Source organism: Euleptes europaea, chromosome 2, assembly GCF_029931775.1.
Source record: "Euleptes europaea isolate rEulEur1 chromosome 2, rEulEur1.hap1, whole genome shotgun sequence".
NCBI classification, from domain to species: Eukaryota; Metazoa; Chordata; class Lepidosauria; order Squamata; family Sphaerodactylidae; genus Euleptes; species Euleptes europaea.
In genome coordinates, this window is record NC_079313.1 from 139,800,806 (window position 1) to 139,823,253 (window position 22,448).

A 22,448-nucleotide genomic window follows, 5' to 3' on the forward strand; every position below is an offset into this window, starting at 1 on the left:
GAAGCAATTTTCCTCCCGGACAGACTGGCCAGGGATCCTGGAGGGGTTTTTTTATGCCATCTTCTGGGCATGGAGTAGGGGGTCACTGGGGGTGTGGGAGGGAGGTAGCTGTGAATTTCCTGCATTGCACAGGGGATCGGACTAGATGACCCTGGTGGTCCCTTCCAACTCTGATCCTATGATTCTAAGGCCCAAGTGTTAAAGATTTGGCAAAGGGAATATCCTGTTTAGGAAGTTGCTGAGCTAGCTGCAGGGCAGAGGTTACACAAGGGAGAGTCCTACTAAAGGTGAATTCATACATGTCCCTGCTACAAGCCCCTTGAGACATAATTCACAGCAGCAACTCAGAAGCCAGGGAAATCTTGGGTCTATTTTGGAACTTGGCATTTCAACGTCTGAGTGCACCTCAGAACACTTTACATTTATCAAATTTTCTGAGGGCAGCTGTGCTAGTCTACAGTTGAACAGCTGGATTTGAGGCCAGGAGCACCTTAGAGACTGAGATGTTTTTGGAGGTATCTGATGAAGGGAACTTCAGCTGTCAGAAGCTCACACCCCTCCACACAATCTTGTCGGTCTCTCAGGTGCTCGTGGGCTTGAATCCAGCTGTTTACATTGATCGTGAACCTGACTCTCAGGTCTTCAAAGCGGGGACAGGCAACCTGGCCACAGACTCAGGGGTTTCAAGGAGAAGATTGAAGGATGGCCAGTGTACCTGTTAGAGGGTTGGACGAGGGCCTGGGAGACGGGGGCTTCGATCCCACTCAACTTATGGGGCAGCTCAACCTGGCCAACAAGAGAGTTGGGAGAAGAAAACGGAGGGGGGAGAACTACGCACTTTGCCCTGAATTCCTAGGAGGTAGAAGGGGATGAAAGACAGACCAACATCCAGCACAGCTGGTCTGCTGGGGAGGTTCCAAGCCCCCGCCAACCCAAGCCCCGGCCCATCCCCCCAGACCCGCATCGAGAACGCCAGCCCCCATACACAAGGCTTCCCCATACTGAATCAGACCCTTGGTCCCTCAAAGTCAGCAAGGTCTAACTCAGATTGGCAGCAGCTCTCCAGGGTCTCAGGAAGAGAAAGGTCTTTAAGGAGACCAAGAAGAGTTGGTTTGTTATATGCCGACTTTCTGTACCTTTTAACCGGCTTACAATCACCTTCCCTTCCCCCCACAACAGACACCCTGTGAGGTAGGTGGGGCTGAGAGAGCTCTTAATAGAACTGTGACCAGCCCACGGTCACCCAGCAGGCTTCATGTGGAGGAGTGGGGAAACCAACCCAGTTCACCAGATTAGAGTCTGCCACTCATGCGGAGGAGTGGGGAATCAAACCTGGTTCTCCAGTTTAGAGTCCACCGCTCTTAACCACTATACCACACTGGCTCTCACATCACCTGCTGCCTGGTCCTTTCAACTGGAGATGCCGGGGATTGAACCTGGGACCTTCTGCCTGCCAAGCAGCTGCTCTAACGCTGAGCCACAGCCATTCCAGAACTTGCAACACTGCTGCCATGAGACACAAAGCCTGCTGGGGCAGCCAAGCTCTTCTTCCCCGTCAACCATCTTAGCATTCACGACAGGCAGCCTTTCCCTCCCCCTGGCCAGGGCACAGCAGTCCCCGCCGAGGTCACATTTTGCCTCCTCCTTGAGTGTTTCTAATTTTCCCTTTTTATTGCCCAACCCCAAGTATTTAGGCAATTAACAAATTAATTTTCTTCAAGCTACTTGACACCTTGATTCATTAAGCCCGTGACGCTGCCAGCAAGGCGCACAAAGCGCCGGCCAGGAGATTTACACGTTTCAGGCAGAATGGCAGCTGCGCTTGTCACGGGGAAGGTTAAATGGGAAGCAGCCTGGAAGCCCCACTCGGGGCACAGCATCCCTCAGAGGGCCAGAAAGGGAGTCTTGCTGCAGGGACTCACTCAAGCCCCCCAGAGACCATGGGATAAACCCTTCCAGGATTAATGTCACATGAACACATGAAGCTGCCTTATACTGAATCAGACCCTTGGTCGATCAAAGTCAGTATTGTCTACTCAGACTGGAAGCGGCTCTCCAGGGTCTCAGGCTCTCTCAGGGTCTCTTTCCCATCACCTATTTGCCTAGCCCCTTTAACTGGAGTTGCCGGGGATTGAACCTGGGACCTTCTGCATACCAAGCAGAGGCTCTACCACTGAGCCACAGCCCCTCCCCTCTGATGTGCAGTAAGAGATGAAGGAAGAGGAGAAGAGACCTCCCAGCCCCTGGCAAAACCAGGGGGGCCTGAACGAGACACATGTGGTCACATGTAACCAACAGCAGGTGTATTGTGGGGGGTGGGGGACATTGGTAATTCTGCACAGAACCCACACAGCACCCTATGAAGGGCCCCAGGAGGGGTGTGCAGCTGAGGCTCCGTGCCATTTGCCTGCCTGCGCTGAAGTGTTTGTCTTGGGTGGGGAGATATCGGTGGGACATTTGGAAAACTTTTTTAACTATCGGGGCAGTTCAATGGTGGAAGTGGTTGCCCAGGGATGTGGTGGGTTCTCCCTCCTTGGAGGTGTTTAAGGGGAGGCTGGACATTTGTCAGGGATGCTTTTGTTCAGGGGTGTCGAACTCATTTGTTATGAGTGCTGGATATGACACAAACGTGACTTGGTCGGGCCGGGCCATGCTTTACCAAGATCGGGACCGGGGGTGGGGGGTTGCCTCGGCTGGCTCACGGGCAGATAAGACCTCTCAAGGGGCCAGATCCGACCCCCAGGCCATATATTTGATGCCGCTGCTTTAGTTCATCCTGCATGGTGCAGGGGGTTGAATTGGATTGTCTTGAGAGCCAGCGTGGTGTAGTGGTTAAGAGCGGTGGCCTGGAGCGGCTGACTCTAATCTGGTGAACTGTGTTGGTTTCCCCACTCCTCCACATGAAGCCATCTGGGTGACCTCGGGCTAGTCACAGTTCTCTTAGAGCTCTCTCAGCCCCACCTACCTCACAGGGTGTCTGTTGTGGGGAGGGGAAGGTGATTGTAAGCTGGTTTGATTGTTCCATAAGTGGTAGAGAAAGTTGGCAACTCTTCTTCTTCAACTTTCTGATTCTATGGTTCTACAGGTGTGGGCCCCCAAGACTCGTGAGGGGATTCCATCTTCCCCCCACCTCAACCACCAATGACCATGCAGGAGGTAGGTGCATTCTTTGTGCTTACAGAACAATCTTTTGAGAAGGAATTTAGACTCCCCAATGCATTTTTTTAAGATTTCAGATTTTTCTGCAAGCCTAGGGGGGGCCCTTCCCAAGTTTGCAGGAAAATCAGTTTAGTGATCGTGTGGCCCCGATCTGTGGATTTAGAAATCCACAGACGGGGGCCACTTCACTGTTAGCTATTAGAGGAAATAGGGTAAAGTTTCTCCCCTTTCGTTGCATTTTCTGCAGCTCACCGAAGAGACAGGTCAAGCAGACAGGTTCAAAGAGACGTGCTTCATAATGAGCAGGAAAAACAGTGATGCTGGATGCAAAAGAATCTCCTTCTACAAAGACTTGTCAAGATGAAAGGCTGCACAATTATGATGCACTGAACTTGGATTAGAACACTTTATAAACCCGGCTTTTAATACCTAAATTGATACCTAATACCTAAATTGCTATTAACTAATGCTAATCCTGACCAGCATTTGTAGGTTTATTGCACAGTCCCCACGGTGCTAGAACTGCTTCTATACAGAGGAAATACACAGCTGGAGGACCTTGAACTCGTGGCTGTAAAGAGGCGGTGGCAGCAGGGGCTGTGACCAAATCCCCGCCAGCTGTGAGAAGTGCCAGGGGCTCCGGATAAACACACCCACTTCTTCTCAACAGCTTCTCAAGACAGAAGGAGCTGGAAGTCCCTGGCAGCAAGGGCCAGCTCGCCTCATGGGGCTGCGGGACTCCCACGGTCCTGCGCCTCAGGCAGGGCGCCTGGACCTCAGGTCTCAGCACCTTCTGCCATCCAAAGTGCTGTAAGAGGCAGGCTGAAGGGCACCTTTTCTTTTTTTAACTAAGAAGCCCTTATCAGACAAAGGGGGGATCTCTTTTTATGAAGCAGCAGGAGGAGGAAAAGGAAGAAGAGGAGGAGGAGTTGGTTTTTATATGCCGACTTTCTCTACCACTTAAGGAAGACTCAAACTGGCTCACAATCACCTTCCCTTCCCCACAACAGACACCACGTGAGGTAGTTGGGGCTGAGAGTATGACTACGTCACCCAGCTGACTTCATGTATAGGAGTGGGGAAACAAATCCAGTTCACTAGATTAGCCTCTGCCGCTCATGTGGAGTAGGGAATCAAACCTGGTTCTCCAGATGAGTCCACTGCTCCAAACCACTGCTCTTAACTACACCACCAAGGTCAAAAAGAAGAAAAGAAGAAACCAGAGAAGGAAGCTCTTTGTACAGGGAGCTAGGTCTTTAAGATGAGAAACACAGCCTTGTCTCAAAGTGTCTGTCGCACTCTGGCTTGTTTCATCCCCTTTCTTGCCCATCTGCCCCCAAAGTAATTGGAGTCAGGTCAACGGTGCTGATGCCCCCCTCCCCCCAATATCTCTGTCAGTCTCCATCCTGCCGGTCAAGGAGCAGCAGGTGTTCCCGGGGGGGGTACAGGTGGAGGTGGAAGCAGGCACCTGCAGGGTCACGCGAGGGGAGCCCGCCTCGCGCCAAGCCCGGTCCAAACACAGTCACCAGAGTCCAAGTGGCAAGGATGGGGGGGGATGGGCACATTGGCAGGATAAAGGCAGAGGTTGTGGGCCAAACCCTGAAGAAAGGAGGAGCTGCAGTCACCAAAGGCAATGCTGGTGGAGGTTCTGACTGAGCACGGACCAGACGTCTGCTGTGAACCTCAAGGTATCAAGCATCGGGAGCAGATTGAGGAGGGCCGTATCGCTGGGGTCGCAGAACAAGGTCTTGATGGCGGTTGCATTATCTGGATGGCTCCTGTACGCTCCTGGTGAGTTGTCCAAGATGTCTCTTAGAGCTCTCTCAGCCCCACCTACCTCAAGGGCGCATGTTGTGGGGAGGGGAAGGGAAGGCGATTGTAAGCCGGTTTGATTCCTCCTTAAGTGGTAAGAGAAAGCCATCATATAAAAACCAACTCTTCTTCTTCTTCTTCTTCTTCAAAGGGTGTGTGTGGAAGCCCCCCTCCCCAACTTCTGTCCCAGAGCAGTGCGTTTTCGGACAGTTGCTGCCAACCACCCTGGCCGATAGAACGGCCTGCCCCCCACATCCTTTAATTGTTACTTAGTTGGAGAGATCAATTGCCTCCAAGCGTCCCCCGCAGCTCCCCTCCCTCAACTCCCGCCCAGCTTCTGCTTCTACAGGGATCTTAATCCTTCATCAAGAAGATTATAACAAGCCAACTAATCCGAAAACAAACAGCACCAGCGCTGGGCAGAATTAGGCGTTTGGCTCGGTGCTAATTTCGATCATTAACTTGCCATCACCTGCAGCAATCCTTAATTCCTCCCTACACCATCCTCTGGGAGCGTTATTTAATGGGGAGACGCAAGGGGCCATTTTTACACATGGCTGCAGAGCTGGGCTGGCCGGCTCCCTTTCCCTGCAGGCTGAGGGTGGCTACACTTGAGAGGTCTTGGCACGGCTCTGGGCGAGGGGGCAGATGTGCCCCGCCTGCAACATCACGGACAAACCCATGCTGGGGCTAAACGGATTAAAAGGCGCCGCAAGGAGAAAGAAGGGCAAATGTGTTCACCACAAGGACAGACACGGTGCTGAAAAGGGGAGTCGATTTCCAAGACTGGCCACAAAAGAGATAAGGAAATGAGGTGAACCGTTTCGGACCAGGCCTGGCCCAGATCCACGGCAGGGACCTGCTACTGGCCAAGATGATCACCACGCAAACTCCACGGTCTTTTACGCAGGGAGGTTTCCCCTCAGTCACCCCTGCCGACTGCTTCGTCACTTCCTTTTGATTATGCATGCCTTTCCCGCCCATCAATGGTTGCCTCGCTCTCCCCGCGCATTTTGCCAAGGTTTTCCAGATTCTGGCTAAAACAGCATCCAAAAAAAACGCACGGGGAGAGCAAGGCAATCTCTGATGGGCGGAAAAGGCACGCATAATCAAAAGGAAGCGACGAAGCAGTCCCTGCATACAAGGCCCATCTCTCTCCCCTCCCATCCACAGACCTACATAAAACTGTTTAAAACCCAATGGACAGGGGAGGGGCTGTGGCTCAGTGGCAGAGCATCTGCCTGGCATGCAGAAGGTCCCAGGTTCAACCCCCGGCACCTCCAGTTAAAAGGGATGAGGTGGTAGGTAATGAGAAAGACTGAGACCCTGGAGAGCTGCTGCCAGTCAGAGTAGACAAGACTGACCTTGATGGACACATGGGCCTGATTTAGTATCAGGCAGCTTCATGCAATAGCAACTGATGCCAGACTAGCAGCCAGTGCATGGGCTTTATGGATGCCAGAGACACAAAAGGCACATGGGGGGGGGACTTTCTTCCCATGCTGTGCTCCACAGAGAATTCCCACTTACATGTTCAAAGGACCATGTAAGGGGACCATGTTAGCATGACCTTGGCATGCAGAAGGTCCCAGGTTCAATCCTTGGCATCTTCAGTTAAAGGGCATCTCCAGTTAAAGGGACCAGGCAAGTAGGTGATATGAAAGACCTCCGCCTGAGACCCTGGAGCGCCACTGTCAATCTGAGTAGACAGATTGAGTAGACTTTGATGGAACAAGGGTCTGACTCAGTAGAAGGCAGCTTCATGTGTTCATGTGACCACGTGGGCTTCCAGCTGAGTCAAGCCAGTGAGTCATGGCACATAGCTGACCACAGGGCTTCAAGCTTGTTTAACGGAAGGAAGTCACAATGCTGCCTTATGCTGAACCAGACTGTTGGCCATCAAGGTCAGTGTTGTCTACTCAGACTGGAAGCTCTCCAGGGTCTCAGGCAGAGGTCTTTCCTGTCACCTACTGCCTAGTCCTTTTAACTGGGAGATGCCAGGGATTGAGCCTGGGACCTTCTGCATGCCAAGCAGATGCTCTTCTGATGAGCCACGGCTTCTCCCTTTGCCATCTTGGGCAACAAGTACACTTTTTCCAGGAAAGGTCTCTGAGACAACCCCAGAACCCTGCAGGCTATCGGAGGCTGCCAAGGTGAGGCAATGCAGTGATTACAACCCCGCTGGCTGTGCATCTTGGCATCCCACCACAACCTCAGCACTTCCAGGTACAAAAACCCGCCTCCTTCCAGCACAAAAGGCAGCGGCACTGATGAGGTTCTGTTGCAATCTTCAAAGGCTGCCAAGTTCACTGCTATTAAATATCCTTCCTATCTCCCCTCCGCAGCCCGGAGATTAGGGCGCCCACGGTGGCCTCCCGTTCAGGCAGCCAAGGCAGGCAACTAATCTCCCCCATCAAAAGAAGTTTTGTTTGTACATACAAGATCAGAAGATGGCACAAACAAGAGGCCGGCTCTCCAAGCGGCGCCTCTATCGCAGGGACAGATAACGGCAATAATTAAAAATGTATAGTGGGGGAAAAGGAGGTGGTTTTGCCAGATTGGAACGGAGTGGTGGCGGGCGGGCGACAGGAATGGAGAGAGGACGGCACCCATCTCTTATGCTTTCCATTTCCACGGGCACCTCTGTGAGGGCCAGGGCAGTGGCCAAGGGGAAAGGAGCAGAAAGGCCCCATGGCAGATCCCCACTAAGCAGCGCCCTGGGTGGCCTGGGCAAGCTCAGCTGAAGATAGCCAACAGATAAAGGATGGTAGCTCAGTTTGTAGAGCATCTGCTTGGCATGCAGAAGGCCCCAGTTTCAATCCTCGGCATCTCCAGTTAAAGGGACTGGGAAGCAAGGTGATGTGAAAGACCTCTGCCTGAGACCCTGGAGAGCCATTGCCGGTCAGAGTAGACAATACTGACTTTGATGGACCAAGGGTCTGATTCAGTGTAAGGCAGCTTCATGTGTTCATGATGATGATGATGAAGAAAAAGAAACAGAAGAGTTGGTTTTTTATATCCCACTTTTCTCTACCTTTAAGGATTCTCAAAACAGCTGACAATCACCTCCCCTTCCCCTCCCCACAACAGACACATTGTGAGGTAGGTGGGCCTGACAGAGTTCGGAGAGAACTGTGACTAGCCCAAGGTCGCCCAGCAGGCTTCATGAGGAGGGTGGGGAGTCGAACCCGGCTCTCCAGATTAGAGTCCGCAGCTCTTCACCTCTACACCACGCTGGCTCTCTCAGATGCTCTGCCATGGCTCACTGGCAGAGCATCTGCTTGCCTGGAAGAAAGTCCCAAATCCAATCCTTGGCATCTCCAATCACAGAATCTGGAAGGAGGTGATGTCAGGCAGCTTCACGTGTACTGCAGGTGTGTTGTGGCAGGCTGTCATGACTCAGCTACAAATCAGCAATCTGATTTGCTCATGCTCAGAGGCTCCAGATGGCTGAAATTAAGCTCTATGGTCAAGCCTGCATGGCAGAGAGAAGCAGCTCCCAGTGTCAAGCCAAAGACCCCAACAGAATCCGCATAGCTGTGTGTGGGGGTGGGGATGGTGGGGGATTGAAGGTGAGAAGGACAGAAATTATTCTGAGGAGGCATGGGGCCCCCTGCGCACACCGTCCCACGGTAAACACGCTTCAGGTTTGTTCTATAAAGTTTAATTGAGACCGTGAAATTTCATAATAAACAAGAGCTGTCCTGGCCACATTGATTAATAAACATCCAACAGCTGGGAGAAGGAGCTTTAAATAAGAGGATAAACACCGTTTTACACCTAATCTCCCATGTGAAATGCAAAAGGACCCCACAAGGTAATGGACTGCCCCCCCCCCCGAGAAGCCACTGCCACCCCTTCCAAGCAGTGCCCCCCTTCCTCCAAACCCCTCGAAGGGGAAGGGTGAGAAGCACACCCAACAGTCCCCAAGCAGCCCTGACTCTGCCCAGATGCTCGGGCGGGGAGCTCCTGGGATCATAGGAGAAGCGGGGCCAAAGCACAGCTACAGAGGTCTATACCTGGGAAAAGCCACGACTGGTTCCCCAGGGCTTCAGGGTCTTTCAAAAGTAGCAGGCCCTCTGCAACTGGGGAACTGGGAGCTGTGCTCTTCAGAACCCTCTCTGCTCTGAGCACTGCCTACACTAGGGGATAAGTGAAAGGCGGGGATCCGCCAGGGCCTGGCCCCCCTCACCTTGGCCCAGCGGATCCCAACTTCACCACCCTCAAACGTTGCTCTGTGTGCCCAAAGCGTCTCTGGCTTCCAACTTCAACAGCAGGGAAAACTGGGTTGGGAACAGAGGAGACCTTGCTGGCACCTTGAGAGCCAGCATGGTGTAGCGGTTTAGAGCGGTGGACTCTGATCTGGAGAACCGGGTTTGATTCCCCACTCCTCCACACAAGAGGCGGGTGCTAATCTGGAAAACAGGGTTGGGAGGTATAAGCTTTTGAGAGTCAACCATCTGGTATCTGATGAAGAGAGCCAACGTGGTGTAGTGGCTAGAAGTGGTGGACTCTAATCTGGTGAACTGGATTTGTTTCCCCGCTCCTCCACGTGAAGCCAGCTGGGTGACCTTAGGCCAGTCACAGATCTCTCAGCCCCACCTCCCTAACAGAGCGTCTGTTGTGGGGAGGGCAATTGTTAAGCCGATTTAAATCTTCCTTAAGTGGTAGAGAAAGCCAGCATAATAAAACCCAACTCCTCTTCTTCTTGCAAAGGCAATCACAAGACGGTGTGTGAACAGGACGGGGGAACTGAGATGTAGGTCAGCCCAAAATCTTGCTGGGCGTAACCAAAAACAGCTCTCCTGGATTCTGGCCGCTAGGGAGAAAGACTCCACTTGCAGATTCAGAAAAGAGTGCCCCCTTGCCTTCCTTTCGAGAGGAGGGGGGAGAAATTAGGCCGGTTCTGCTGCGTCCACCAGGAACAGATCCCCAAAGGCGAATCGTGGCGGCACTACCCGTGGGGAGCCCCGTTCATGCTAGTCATGGGCCATGCGCCCCTGCAGTGGCTCCTGAGGATGAAGAAAACTAACCCGAACCTAAGCAGTCCCTCCCACTCCACCCGGACACCTTCCAGGTGTGGGGAGAAGGCAGGGTGGCAGCACATGCCAAGGTGAGGATGGAGCCATCTGCAGACCCAGCAGTGACAAGTATGGTAGCTGAAGGGAATGCTGTAGATGTAGTGTACCTTGATTTCAGTAAAGCCTTTGATAAAGTCCCCATGATCTTCTTGAAACAAAGCTAGTAAAATGTGGGCTGGATACTGTTAGGTGGATTGGGAATTGGTTGACAAATGGAACCCAAAGGGTGCTCATTAATGGCACAACTTCATCCTGGAGAGGAATGACCAGTGGGGTACCACAGGGGTCTGTCCTGGGACCGGTACTATCTAATATTTTTATAAATGACTTGGATGATGGAACAGAGAGCATGCTAATCAGATTTGCAGATGTAAAATGGATTTCAATAGGGAGAAGTGTAAAGTACTTCACCCTAGGCAGAAACAACATAAGGTACAGGATAGGAGAGAGTTGGCTTGACAACAGTACATGTGAAAGAGATCTGGGAGTCTTAGTGGACCACAAACTGAGCATGAGTCAACAGTGTGATATGGCGGCTAAGAAGGCCAATACAAGTCTGGGCTGCATCAATAGGAGTATTGTGCCTAGATCAAGGGAAGTAATACTACCACTGTACTCTGCATTGGTCAGACCTCACTTGGAATACTGTGTCCAGTTTTGGGCTCCACAATTTCAGAAGGATGTTGACAAGTTGTAGCGTGTCCAGAGGTGGGCGACTAGAATGGTCAAAGGTCTGGAATCCATGCCCTATGAGGAGAGACTTCGGGAGTAGGGTTTGTTTAGTTTGGAGAAGAGAAGGTTGAGGGGACACATAATAGCCATGTTTAAATATTTGAAGGGATGTCATGTTGATGAGGGAACTAGCTTGTTTTGTTCTCCGTTGCTCCAGGGACTAGGACTCGGAGGATTTAAACTAATAGAAAAGTGATTCCACCTAAACATTAGGAAGAACTTTCTGATGGTGAGGGCTGTTTGACGGTGGAATGCACTGCCTTGGAGGGTGGTGGAGTCCCCATCTTTGGAGGTCTTTAAGCAGAGGCTAGATGGTCATTTGTCGGGAGTGCTTTGATTGTGGGATCCTGCATGGCGGGGGGAGGGTTGGGGTCACTGGGGATGTGGGGTGGGGGAGGTAGTTGTTAATTTCCTGCATTGTGCAGGGGGTTGGACTAGATGACCCTGGTGGTCCCTTCCAACTCTATGGTTCTATGACTCCCTGCTTTGGGTGTTCCCGCCTTGAGACTAGGCAAGTGGGAACGCAGGACAGGTCCTTCTTGGTCGTGGCACCCCCTGAGAGATTAGTCTGCCCCCCCCCCCTCAGTTGTCATCTTATGCCAGCGAGTTAACAATTTTGTTTTGTTTTGTTTGGGATTCTCTCAATGACCCTTCCTTCCTAACCAACATTTTAATTGCCTTTTTAATATTTTGTATGTATTTGAACTCGGTTTTTAAATTGTTTTAATGATGTATATCTCTCTCTCTCTGTGTTTTTTTTTGGGGGGGGGTAGTTTTAGTTGTATTAAAATGTGATTTCATGATGTATGTCTTAACTTGTTAGCCACCTTGGGAGGCCCTCGTTAGAACAGAAAGGCAGGATACAAATTTTGTAAATAAATATATAAAATAAATAAAAAGAAGAGTAGGTTTTTATATGCCAACTTTCTCTACCACTTAAGGAAGAATCAAACAGGCTTACAACCACTTTCCCTTCCCCTCCCCACAACAGACACCCTGTGAGGTAGGTGGGGCTGAGAGAGCAGTGACTAACCCAAGGTCACCCAGCTGGCTTAATGTGTAGGAGTGGGGAAACCAACCTGGTTCACCAGATTAGCCTCTGCCGCTCATGTGGAGGAGTGAGGAATCAAACCCGGTACTTCAGATCAGAGTCCACTGCTCTTAACCACTGCACCATGCTTGGCTTTGCTTGCCAAAACCTGCTCTGGGAATGCCCCTCCAAGGAGATCTCATCTGACTTGGGGGGGGGGGGGGCTACTTCACAGGCCTGCCTGCAAGCAAACCCTTTGCGGAAGAGGGGAACCCATTTGGGAAACTCTCATGCAGTGACCTTCTGCATCGAGACTGCCTCTCTGGCCAGCTTGCACAGCAAACGCACAGCTGGTAACCACAACTTTCTTGCCTGTCACCCAGACTGGCATAATTATCCTCCCAAGTTAATGGACCATTAAGACAGACAGATGCCTGCCTGGCTGCTATGTCAGTCAGCAGCACAAGGACGCCCCCTCATTATCACGGACTGGAGACATACCCTAGCGAGCACGATGATGTCTCTACCCTGTGCCCTGCCAGGAAGCCCTCCTGTGAAACACTAATGAAACAAAGAGGAGATGCCTGTGCCCTTGGTGCTCCTACTCATCGCTGGCACAAATCTGGCACAAGTTTGTTTGTGGGCTTCCTGGAGGCCCCTGGTTGGCCACGGTGTGAACAGACTGCTGGACTCGATGGGCCTTCTTGGTGTGATCCAGCAGGGCCAGTTTCTTATGTCCTTAGGCACTGAATGAACAGCCTCCAGGCATTCTGCTACCACAGAGACCCTTCCCGGCATGCAGAGAAGTCACTACGTACAGGCCAGGCCCGCTCTCTGCCAGTCTATGGGTTGAAGGAACCATCCACCAAATCTGCGACGTTTCCAAGGCAGCTTGTTCCGGAGAGCGACCCGAATGAGTCACGGCTTCTGCTTTAAGAATAAAAACCCCTTTGCGACAAGGATCACGTACATGAATCCAGCGAGTGAATTCTTACAAATCTCCTGTCAAAAGCCTGCCGTGTATTAACCTGTCGTTACTGTCTCTGGATGCCCCCAAGGAAACTGAAGGCCAAGTTCAGCAGCAGGCCAACCCCCCCCCCCCCAACAGCAGCTGGGGCAGCTCATGGGGCCTCTGCAGAGTGTCTGCCTTTCAAAGGACAAGCCGGGACAGAAGCCCAGGAATCCTGGCGGAGGGCCTTCCCTTTTCAACGCCATCTCAGTGGGTAGCCATGTTGGTCTGCAGTAGTACAGCGAGATTCGAGTCCAGGAGTGCCCCAGAGACCAGGAGGTGGAGGTAGAAGAGGAGGAGAAGGAAAAGACCCATCGGGTTGGTTTTTATAAGCTGACTTTCTCTATCACTTAAGGAAGAATCAAATTGGCTTACAATCACCTTCCCTTCCCGCCCCACAACAGACATCCTGTGAGGTAGGTGGGGCTGAGAGAGTTCTGAGAGAACTGTGACTAGCCCAAGGTCACCCAGCAGGCTTCATGTGGAGGAGCGGGGAAACCAATCCGGTACATCAGATTAGAGCCCACCACTCCTGGCCACTACACCACACTGGCTCTCTTCATCAGATACCAGATGGTTGACTCTCAAAAGCTTATCCACCCCCACCCCCCCACAAATCTTGTTGGTCTCAAAAGGTGCTACTGGACTCCCAATCAGCTTTTTCAAAGCCGTTACTGAAGTTCCTTTGTGGGACCTTTCTAGTGGCCAGTGCACAACCCTTGGAGGCACAAAGACCATACGCACAAGCACAGAGTGAAACTAGTGGCTGTGCCAGGAAGCAGAGAGGGCTAAAAATAAAATAGAGAAAAATCAATGCAAATGCATCGCAGCGCAGGGCCCGAGCTCAGAAGCTGAAGGTGCTGGGACCAGCTAAAGCATCTCCCGTTCAAAGGATCTTGGGAAGGGTCTTTGTCTGCATGAGACCCTGGAGAGCTGCTGCCAGTCAGAGCAGGCAAGACTAAACTAGACAGAGGGATTTCCCACACAACTCACAGCCTTAAACACTACAAAGACGGGCTGAAAGAAAACCCACCTCTAATCATTTTGCATTATTCCTTTTACAGAAAGCAGAGAGTGCTCGGAAGCTCATTTCAGTGCGCGCAGAACGCAACAGGGAGATTAAGTGATGAGTGCGAAGAGAGAGAGCCAAGAAGGGCCCCTTTCTGCGGGGTGTCAGGCAGGGCTGGCGGAGGAGACCCAGAGCAGCCTTTGCTCAACAGGAAGGAGAAATAGCCATCAAGGCACACATTTTAATCCTTGCTTAACACAAAGCACTCGTTAAAGAACAGCTTAACGCCATTCTTTAATTTAAACGGCATCGACTGTTTAAGGCTTTATAGCCAGGCAGGAAAAAAAGTCCTCTCTGAAGCTTCCCGGTGAATAGGAGGGGGTGGCAGGCCCGTAGAGCCGCCGTGAACTGCCTCCCTGGCCCCGCTTCTCATGCAAGAAAGGCCAATTCCAGAGGGGCACCTGTGGGTCAGAGAAGTGGCGGGTTGAGCGGGGCCGAAGCCCTCCCTCCCAACAATTCCTCCCTGCCCCGTCACCCCAAGAAGTTCCTTCCCCGACACCCCAGTGTGGTGTAGTGGATGGGGTGGTGGACCAGGATCCCGGCTCACCCATCGGGTTCGAATCCCCCCTTCTGCCACGGAAGCTCGTTGGGAGACCTTGGGCCCCTCACAAACAATCTCAGCCTGGCCTACCTCAGAGGGCTGTTGTTGTGAGGAAATGGAGAAGGGGAGACCCAGTTTCTAAAAGCCACTTTGAGTCTGCACTGGTGAGAAAAGTGAGATGTATGGAAAGAGAGTCATAAACGCAAAAGTGTGTTTGCAAGCGTGTCTAGGGTTGCCAACCTCCAGGTGGTGGCAGGAGATCTCCTGCTATTACAACTGATCTCCAGCTGATAGAGATCAGTTCCCCTGGAGAAAAGGGCCGCTTTAGCAATTGGACTCTATGGCATTGAAGTCCCTCCCCTCCCCAAACCCCATCCTCCTCAGGCTCCGCTCCAAAAAGCTACCACCAATGGCAAAGAGGGACCTGGCAATCCTAACTTGGTGGCAAGAGGGTGGGGTGAGAGGGAGCCAGCTCCTCCCTGTCTTCCTGTGTCTCTGATCCCACCTCCTCCTCCCCTCCAGAAGGGGTACTGGGGTTCTGCCGTGTGCGCCTGGCCCCAGCATCCAGGAGGAAGCAATGTAGCTAGGGTTGCCAACCTCCAGGTGGGGCCTGGAATCGCAAGCCATCTCTAGACTTCAGATATCATCCTCCCCTGAAGAAAACGGTAGGTTTTGAGCATATGGCATCAAATCATAAGAAAGGCCCTGCTGGGTCATACCCAGGCCCATCAAGTCCAGCAGTCTGTTCACACGGTGGCCAACCAGGTGCCTCTAGGAAGCCCACAAACAAGAAAACTGCAGCAGCATTTATCCTGTCTGTGCTCCACAACACCTAGTATAATAGGCCTGCTCCTCTGATCCTGGAGAGATCCATGTGAGTTCCGTCCCCTCCCCAAACTCCACAGTTCCCAGGCCCTGCCCCAAATCCCTACGAATTTCTCAACGTGGGGCTGGCAACCCTAAATGGACGGCTGGTCTCTGGCCAATCCGCACACCCATTTTCACAGCATCTGCACCCAGCCGTATCAAAAGTACTTTCATTCATCTGCAATCAAACGTAGAAACAAGACTCACGCAAAAATCTGAAGTCAGAAGTTCAACTTATTATAGGTTTGAAGGCCTGGAAAGAATTTCCCCCGCCCTACATAACTTCTCCCAATTTTTCCGATGATAAAATGGGGGGAACTGTAGGGAGCAATATAAAAGCTCCTATGGAATACTCTCTCTTTCAGAATGAGTGAAATGCTTTTTAAAGACAGCATGTGGCGCATGAATATTTTAACGTAAGACAATCCACAGAGCATTAGAGAAAGATAATGTCGGCGTATATTCTGCAGGCATATACGACATCGTCAGTGATAGGTTTACTGTTTCAATGCAAATAATTGTTGCCCAAAGTATTTATTTATTTACAGAAATGATATCCTGGCTCTCTGCCCTCACCAGAGATACGAAGCTGGCTAAAACAACATACTATGGTATTTGTTGATAATATGCTACTAAACAGTTCTATACTTTGCGTGTCATATCGTTTAACTGGATACCCAAATATGTAGCTAGTTCAACTGTGACTGGTTCTGTCCAAATAATAAACTTTCCTTTTTTTCTTGTAAAATCTGTTTTTCTTGTTTGAACTATTTCCTCCGACCTCTCAAGATACATGTGCTAAGGTAGTAGCAAATTGCAGCTCCCTCAAATATATGCAGTTTCGCTTGTAGACAACTAAGCCATTTATACTTTCAAATTCCATAAACATGCCAAGCAGTACAATTTTATAAGCTAAACAAGTAATAAATAATGCATTTATGCTGTTAAAATAGTAAAATAAGGTTTGATAGGAAAGTAAGAATTGCTTGTATTTCAATTTTTGCAAAATGTCCACCCCACAAAGAAAGCCCCGGGGGAAAAGGTTTCAATTCTATTTTTTTCAGATCTTGCATCTCTCATTTTGGTTGCCACCCCAAAAAACCCAGAAATGCCCAAAAGGTTATTTAAGCTAACCGTTCAGTTACTTAACCCGAACCCGGTTTTTAATGCCACAACGGCACTTTTATCATTTTGTAATTGTTGTCTAATCTGAGGCTATCATATTTAGGTCACATTATGAGAAGACCAGAGTCACTGGAAAAGACAGTCATGCTAGAAAAAGTTGAGGGCAGCAGGAAAAGAGGAAGAACCAAGAGATGGATGGACTCAATAAAGGAAGCCACGGCCCTCAATTTGCAAGATCTGAGCAAGGCTGTCAAAGATAGGACATTTTGGAGGACTTTCATTCATACTTTCGCCATGAGTCGGAAGCGACTTGACGGCACTTAACACGCACACACACAATTGTTGTCATTCAGATGATGACAAAATGTGGTTGAAGGACTGGGGAAAGATGACTTCGGTCACCTCGAGCACAATCAAGGGCACGGGGTGTCCTGCTTACGATGGAGACAGACCAGAACGTTCTGGGCTGCGCTGGGAACCAAAACGCACGCCCCGACCCCGCACATACACTGGGAAGCGTGGCACCTTAGGAGGAGGTCATTCCCTGCTCTCTTGGCTGCCACCCACAAGAAGCGGCTGCGAGGTATGGATGGAGAGTGTGGGAATGAGTCTCCAGACAGTGTTTCCATTCTGATTCAGGACATCTCTTGATGTTGAACTGCTGAACAACTCTTACTGTAAATCCCGCCCCCCCCCCCCCCAATATCCAGCTGGTACCTCTCCGGCCGCAATTTAAACCCATTATTGCGAGTCCTATCCTCTGCTCCCTGCCCTCCAAATCCTTAAAGAGAGCAATCAAGGTGGCAATAAGCCCCTCACAACAAACAATATCCACATTCCTACTCAAGTATCATCATGGCTTCATTGACACTCAGAGTGTCGGTCTGAGGCTCAGCCCACATATCAATTAGCCAGTGCTCAAACTACAGAGATGGCGAGAGCTACAGTCGTCAACTCCTGGCTGGAAATTCCTGGAGATTTTTTGGGGGGTGGAGCCTGAGGCGGGACCTCAGGTGAGTATAATGCCATGGAAACCACCCTCCAAAGCTGCCATTTTCTCCAGATCTCTGTCATCTGGAGATCAGTTGTAATTCCGGGAGATCTTCAGGCCCCAGCTGGAGGATGGCAACCATAGGGGCCAGCCACACGTGTGGCCTACTTGGTAGTGCACAGTGCGAATGGGGGACTTCAGAAACTATATCCCAAGAGATGCCTCTGAGCCACTGAAGGCCTGCAGGGATGTGTACCTATCAGCAGAAGAGCGATGGAAGAGCATCTGCTTGGCATGCAAAATATCCCTGGTATAATTCCCGGTGTTAAAATGATCACGTGATGTGAAAGACCCTCCTCTTGAGACCCTGGAGAGCCGCTGCCAGTCAGAGTAGACAAGACTGTCCTTGATGGACCGAGGGTCTGATTCAGCAGAAGGCAGCTTCATGTATGTGTGAGACGCCCAGCAAGGCTCAAGGGATAGAGGCTCGGAGACACACAGCAACTCAACACACGCAGCCCCTCTTCCGACACAACGGGCTGGACAGACCCTGGAGAGATCTCCAGAACGTCTCCACTAATTGGGCCTGCAGGAAAGTCAATCGCTCACCTGCCCACTGATACAAAACAAAGAAAACTAAAAAAACCAAGATGCTGATACTGTGTCAAGTCTCTACCAAAGCCACCTCTGGCCTGTCTGCCAAACCCCCCAGCCCACTTCCAGGAATCACCAAGTAAGAGGCAGGCAAGCCCAGAGCCTGGAAATCCAGTAACCCCATGTTCTCTCCCCGCCCCTCAGCTCAGCTTCTCCCAATCAATCAGGCTCCCTGTTTACAGTGTCGAGTTGGTTCCCATGTCGAGAATGGCTGCAGCAGACAAAGTTGGGGTTAGGGGGAGGAGGGCCTCTGGCGCACCAGGGGCTCGTTCCATTACAAGGGACTCCCGGGCCAGTGGTATCCTCTGCCACAAAGGAGGCTCATGGTCCTATATCAGAACCACTGATGGGAACACCCCCTAACCAAGGGGCATAGTTAAATTGTGGAACTCCCTGGCCCAGGATGTGGTGATGGCTGCCAACTTGGAAGGCTTTAAGAGGGGAGTGGACATGTTCATGGACGAGAGGGGTATTCATGGCTATTAGTTAAAATGGATGCTAGTCATGATGCATCCCTATTCTCTCCAGGATCAGAGGAGCAGGCCTATTATATGGGGTGCTGTGGAACACAGGCAGGATGGGGCTGCTGCAGTCAATGTCTTGTTTGTGGGCTTCCGCGAGGCACCTGGTTGGCCACTGTGTGAACAGACTGCTGGACTTTATGGGCCTGGGTCTGATCCAGCAGGGCCTTTCTTATGTTCTGAAGGGCTCCTGAAGAACATCAGATGGGCCTCTACCTGAGGCACACCAGACAGGCGGATCTGTGCAGCTTCACGGCCCCCCTTGCAGGTTGGACGGCAACACTTTTAGTGCAGCAGCTTTCCTCAGGGTTCAGGGGCTCAGGCGGAACGACTGCCTGAAACGCTCGTGTCCCATGGCCATCCCTGCCTCCTCCAACGAATGCCCATTTCCAGTTGGCCTCTGTACAGCACTGGTTATTTAACAGGAAATTAGACACCCTCCGCATTTGGAGAAGGGTGCCCTTCCTCAAGGAGAAGGAAAGCACGATCTGGGGATTTGCCTCCCATGAGCCGTGCTCAGCTCAATGCAAGCAAGACACTTCATCAAGCGCAAGAGTGGTCCAGGGGTTGGAGATGGGGTCTGTAACCGGGGAAACCAAAATCCAGCCCCTGAAGGGCCACGGAGCTCACAGGGCAATGCTGGGCCAGACATTCTTTCTCTGCCTTATCAATCCTTCACAGGGTCATTGTGAGGATCCCCTGTGGAAACACCTCCTGTGCATGCCTTGTAAATCCCTTTGGAGTTAACGGCAGCATACGAAGAGGAATGCCAGCATAATATTATTCAGAGAAGCCTCATCTTATAAAGTAAAGGCAAAATGGTATAGCCCGATCTCATCACATCTCAGAAGCCAAGCAGGGTCGGTACTTGGATGGGAGACCACCAAGGAAGGCTCTGCAGAAGAAGGCAATGGCAAACCACCTCTGAACACATGAAGCTTCCTTATACTGAATCAGACCCTTGGTCCATCAAAGTCAGTATTGTCTACTCAGACTGACAGCGGCTCTCCAGGGTCTCAGGCTGAGGTCTTTCACATCACCTCCCAAGCCTAGTCCCTTTAACTGGAGATGCCGGGGATTGAACCTGGGACCTTCTGCATGCCAAGCAGATGCTCTACCACTGAGCCACGGCCCCTCCCCTCTGCTTCTCACTTGCCTTGAAAACCCCTTATTGGGGTTGCCATTATTTCACTGCGACTTGATGGCACTTCACACACACACACACACACACACACCCTATAATATTTGATGACGCCTTTGGCAAGGCAAGTTTCCAGCTGCCACCAGGCACCCTCCGCTGCACATACAGTGTTTGGGACACTGGGGCCCCGCCCCATCAGGTGGTCCTAAATTGTGATTTTAATGTGTTTTTTTTAATTATTATTATTATATACTCCATTTTAAGTATTTTATTTATACTGCAAGCCGCCTTGAGCTCTGTAAGGAAAAAAGGCAGCTAACAAATGTTTTACATAAAATAGACACAGCAGCAGCAGCAGACAATCACACACACACCCAGTCCAAGAGGTGCTTTGGGGAGACAACGTTTTCAGAAGTGCCAAAAGGCAGTAGCCAACCAGGTCCCAAGGCATACCCCAGAGCCTCACGCCTGTTCCTTATCTGCAAACCCCATCTTGGCTTCGGCCCACTGCAACGAGCCTCCCGAGCAGCAGATAAAGAGAGATGAAGCGTCTACAATCCAACCGCGCTACACAAAAGAGAGCTACCGTGCCCAAATCGGCAGGTCAGGTCAAGCGGAGTCCACAGATCTCTGCCAAGCACAGAACCGCTTGGCGAGAGGGCGGGCAAGAGGGAAGCCGAGGGAAGGAGGAGCAGCAGCCACAACCCGTTGGCGCCTGTGATGCCTGATGTTCGCGTCACACTTCACTGCTCGGAGCCAGGGAAAAAAACGCTGCTTTGGAGGTGACATTTGCAGTTGGCTCATTACTCTTTTCAAAAGAGTTTGGCATCAAAGAGACAACTTCAAACGACAGGCGCGCATACGCAGATGCAAGAGCTAATTAACCACCCTGCCGGTAGTTGGGCTGGCGAGGAGTCGCCGGGAACGAGCGGAGCGTCCTTGTGCATGCTGACTGCGCAAGACTCTTTATGCATTCTGAGCCACCAGGGCAGGGGCGGGGGGATGATGCTCGGGAGATTGGGGAGTGCCCCTTCCCTAGGAGGCCGGCTTCCATTCAATCCTACCTTCGTGCTCCTTCTCCGAGGAGCCGACCTTCTTGATTTTCTTTGGAGACTTCATGAAGAGTGGGAAGATGGTCCTCAGGCCAAGGATGTCCACGAATTTGTGGCAGTTGTCTGCTCCCTCCGGCCCAATCATAGCGTGATCCAGCACTTTCAAGGCGCTGCTTCTGGAGATTTTCTTTTCCCTGTGAAAGAAGACTTTGTTAATGGGGGTCGGTGTGGAAGAGCGGGCCAAGGTGCTGCAGGACTAGGACCGAGGAGACCCGGTTCTAGCCCCTGATCAGCCTGGAACTCCCTGGGAGAGACGCCCTCCCTTTTCTGACAGCAGCATGGAAGGATAAAAGAGTGGCTGAGTTTTTATTATTCATTATTATCTGCAAAGTTTATATCCCACTTTTCTGCCTTTACAAGGGCCACCGAGGCAGCTAACAATTTAAAACATACAAGATAAAATCTATATATCTGTTTCTCAACTGGGCCCTTTGCCCCGGATAGCTAAATCCGCAGATGGGGGCACACTCCCCCCAACAGGTTTTTCTGCAGACTCGTGGTTCTGCAGAAAAATCTGATTATTTTTTTTAATGGGAGGGGGGTTTAAATCCCCCCAAACCCTCCCTACTGAGTCAGTGGGGAGAGTGAGCTGGAGACGGCAGAGCTGTGGTGGTGGGGAACGAGGCCTGGCCATGGCTCCTAGCGAGCCTGCCAGAGTGGGGCTGTGTGTGGGGGCGGGGGGAGAGAAAGGGAGTGCTGGGGCAATGTGGCAGAAAGAGATAATTGGGGTAGTGGGGCGGAAAGAGAGAGATGGGGAGGGAAAGAGAGAGAAGGGGTGGCAGGATGGAGAGCGAGAGGCAGAGAACTAGGGGGAGAGGGGAGGAAACAAAGGTGGGGGTAATGCCCCCTCCCCGCCAGTTTCTTGCAGGTCCCCACTTGCTACATTATAAAACCAATGACATCAACCCCCCTCCTAAACATGCTTCATTAAAACAATTTTGAGAAGAATTAAAAATACAGAGCTTAAACATATACGAAACATAAAAACATTAGTTCTTGTAGGTTATCCGGGCTGTGTAACCGTGGTCTTGGTATTTTCTTTCCTGACGTTTCGCCAGCAGCTGTGGCAGGCATCTTCAGAGGAGTAACACTGAAGGACAGTGTCTCGAAGACATCTGAAGGACAGTGTCTCGAGACATCTTCAGTGTCTCTGAAGATGCCTGCCACAGCTGCGGGCGAAACGTCAGGAAAGAAAATACCAAGACCACGGTCACACAGCCCGGATAACCTACAAGAACCAATGAACTCTGACCGTGAAAGCCTTCGACAATAAAAGCATTGGTTAGGAAGGAAGGATCACTGAGGGAACGCCAGACGAAACAAAAGAGGTCTTCACCTGCTGGAGGAACAGAAGGGGATGTACAAATCCCCCTTGGGAGAGACTTCCAGAGCTTTGCTGCCACGGCCAAGAAGGCCCTCTCCTGGGCTGCCACCTGCCTAACATCAGAAGCCACGGGTCCCCGAATAAGCAGAGCCTCTGAAGAAGCCCATAATGGTCGAGTGGGTTCATAAGGGATTATTAGGCGGAAGTGCTGAAAAAATCTTCTATGAATTCTTTTGCTCTGTTAGAACGAGTGTAATGCTTCTTATAGCAAGGTTTTTCA

General features: G+C 51.2%; 1 protein-coding gene across 1 annotated transcript in view; it reads right to left on the reverse strand.

The window, feature by feature from the left end:
- Positions 1-22,448, reverse strand: part of CTNNBL1 (catenin beta like 1) — a 123,341-nt gene that overhangs the window by 28,408 nt on the left and 72,485 nt on the right. The window contains exon 11 of the mRNA XM_056844487.1: positions 20,797-20,978. Coding sequence (XP_056700465.1) covers positions 20,797-20,978 — 182 coding nt within the window. The remainder of the gene's footprint in view (positions 1-20,796; positions 20,979-22,448) is intronic.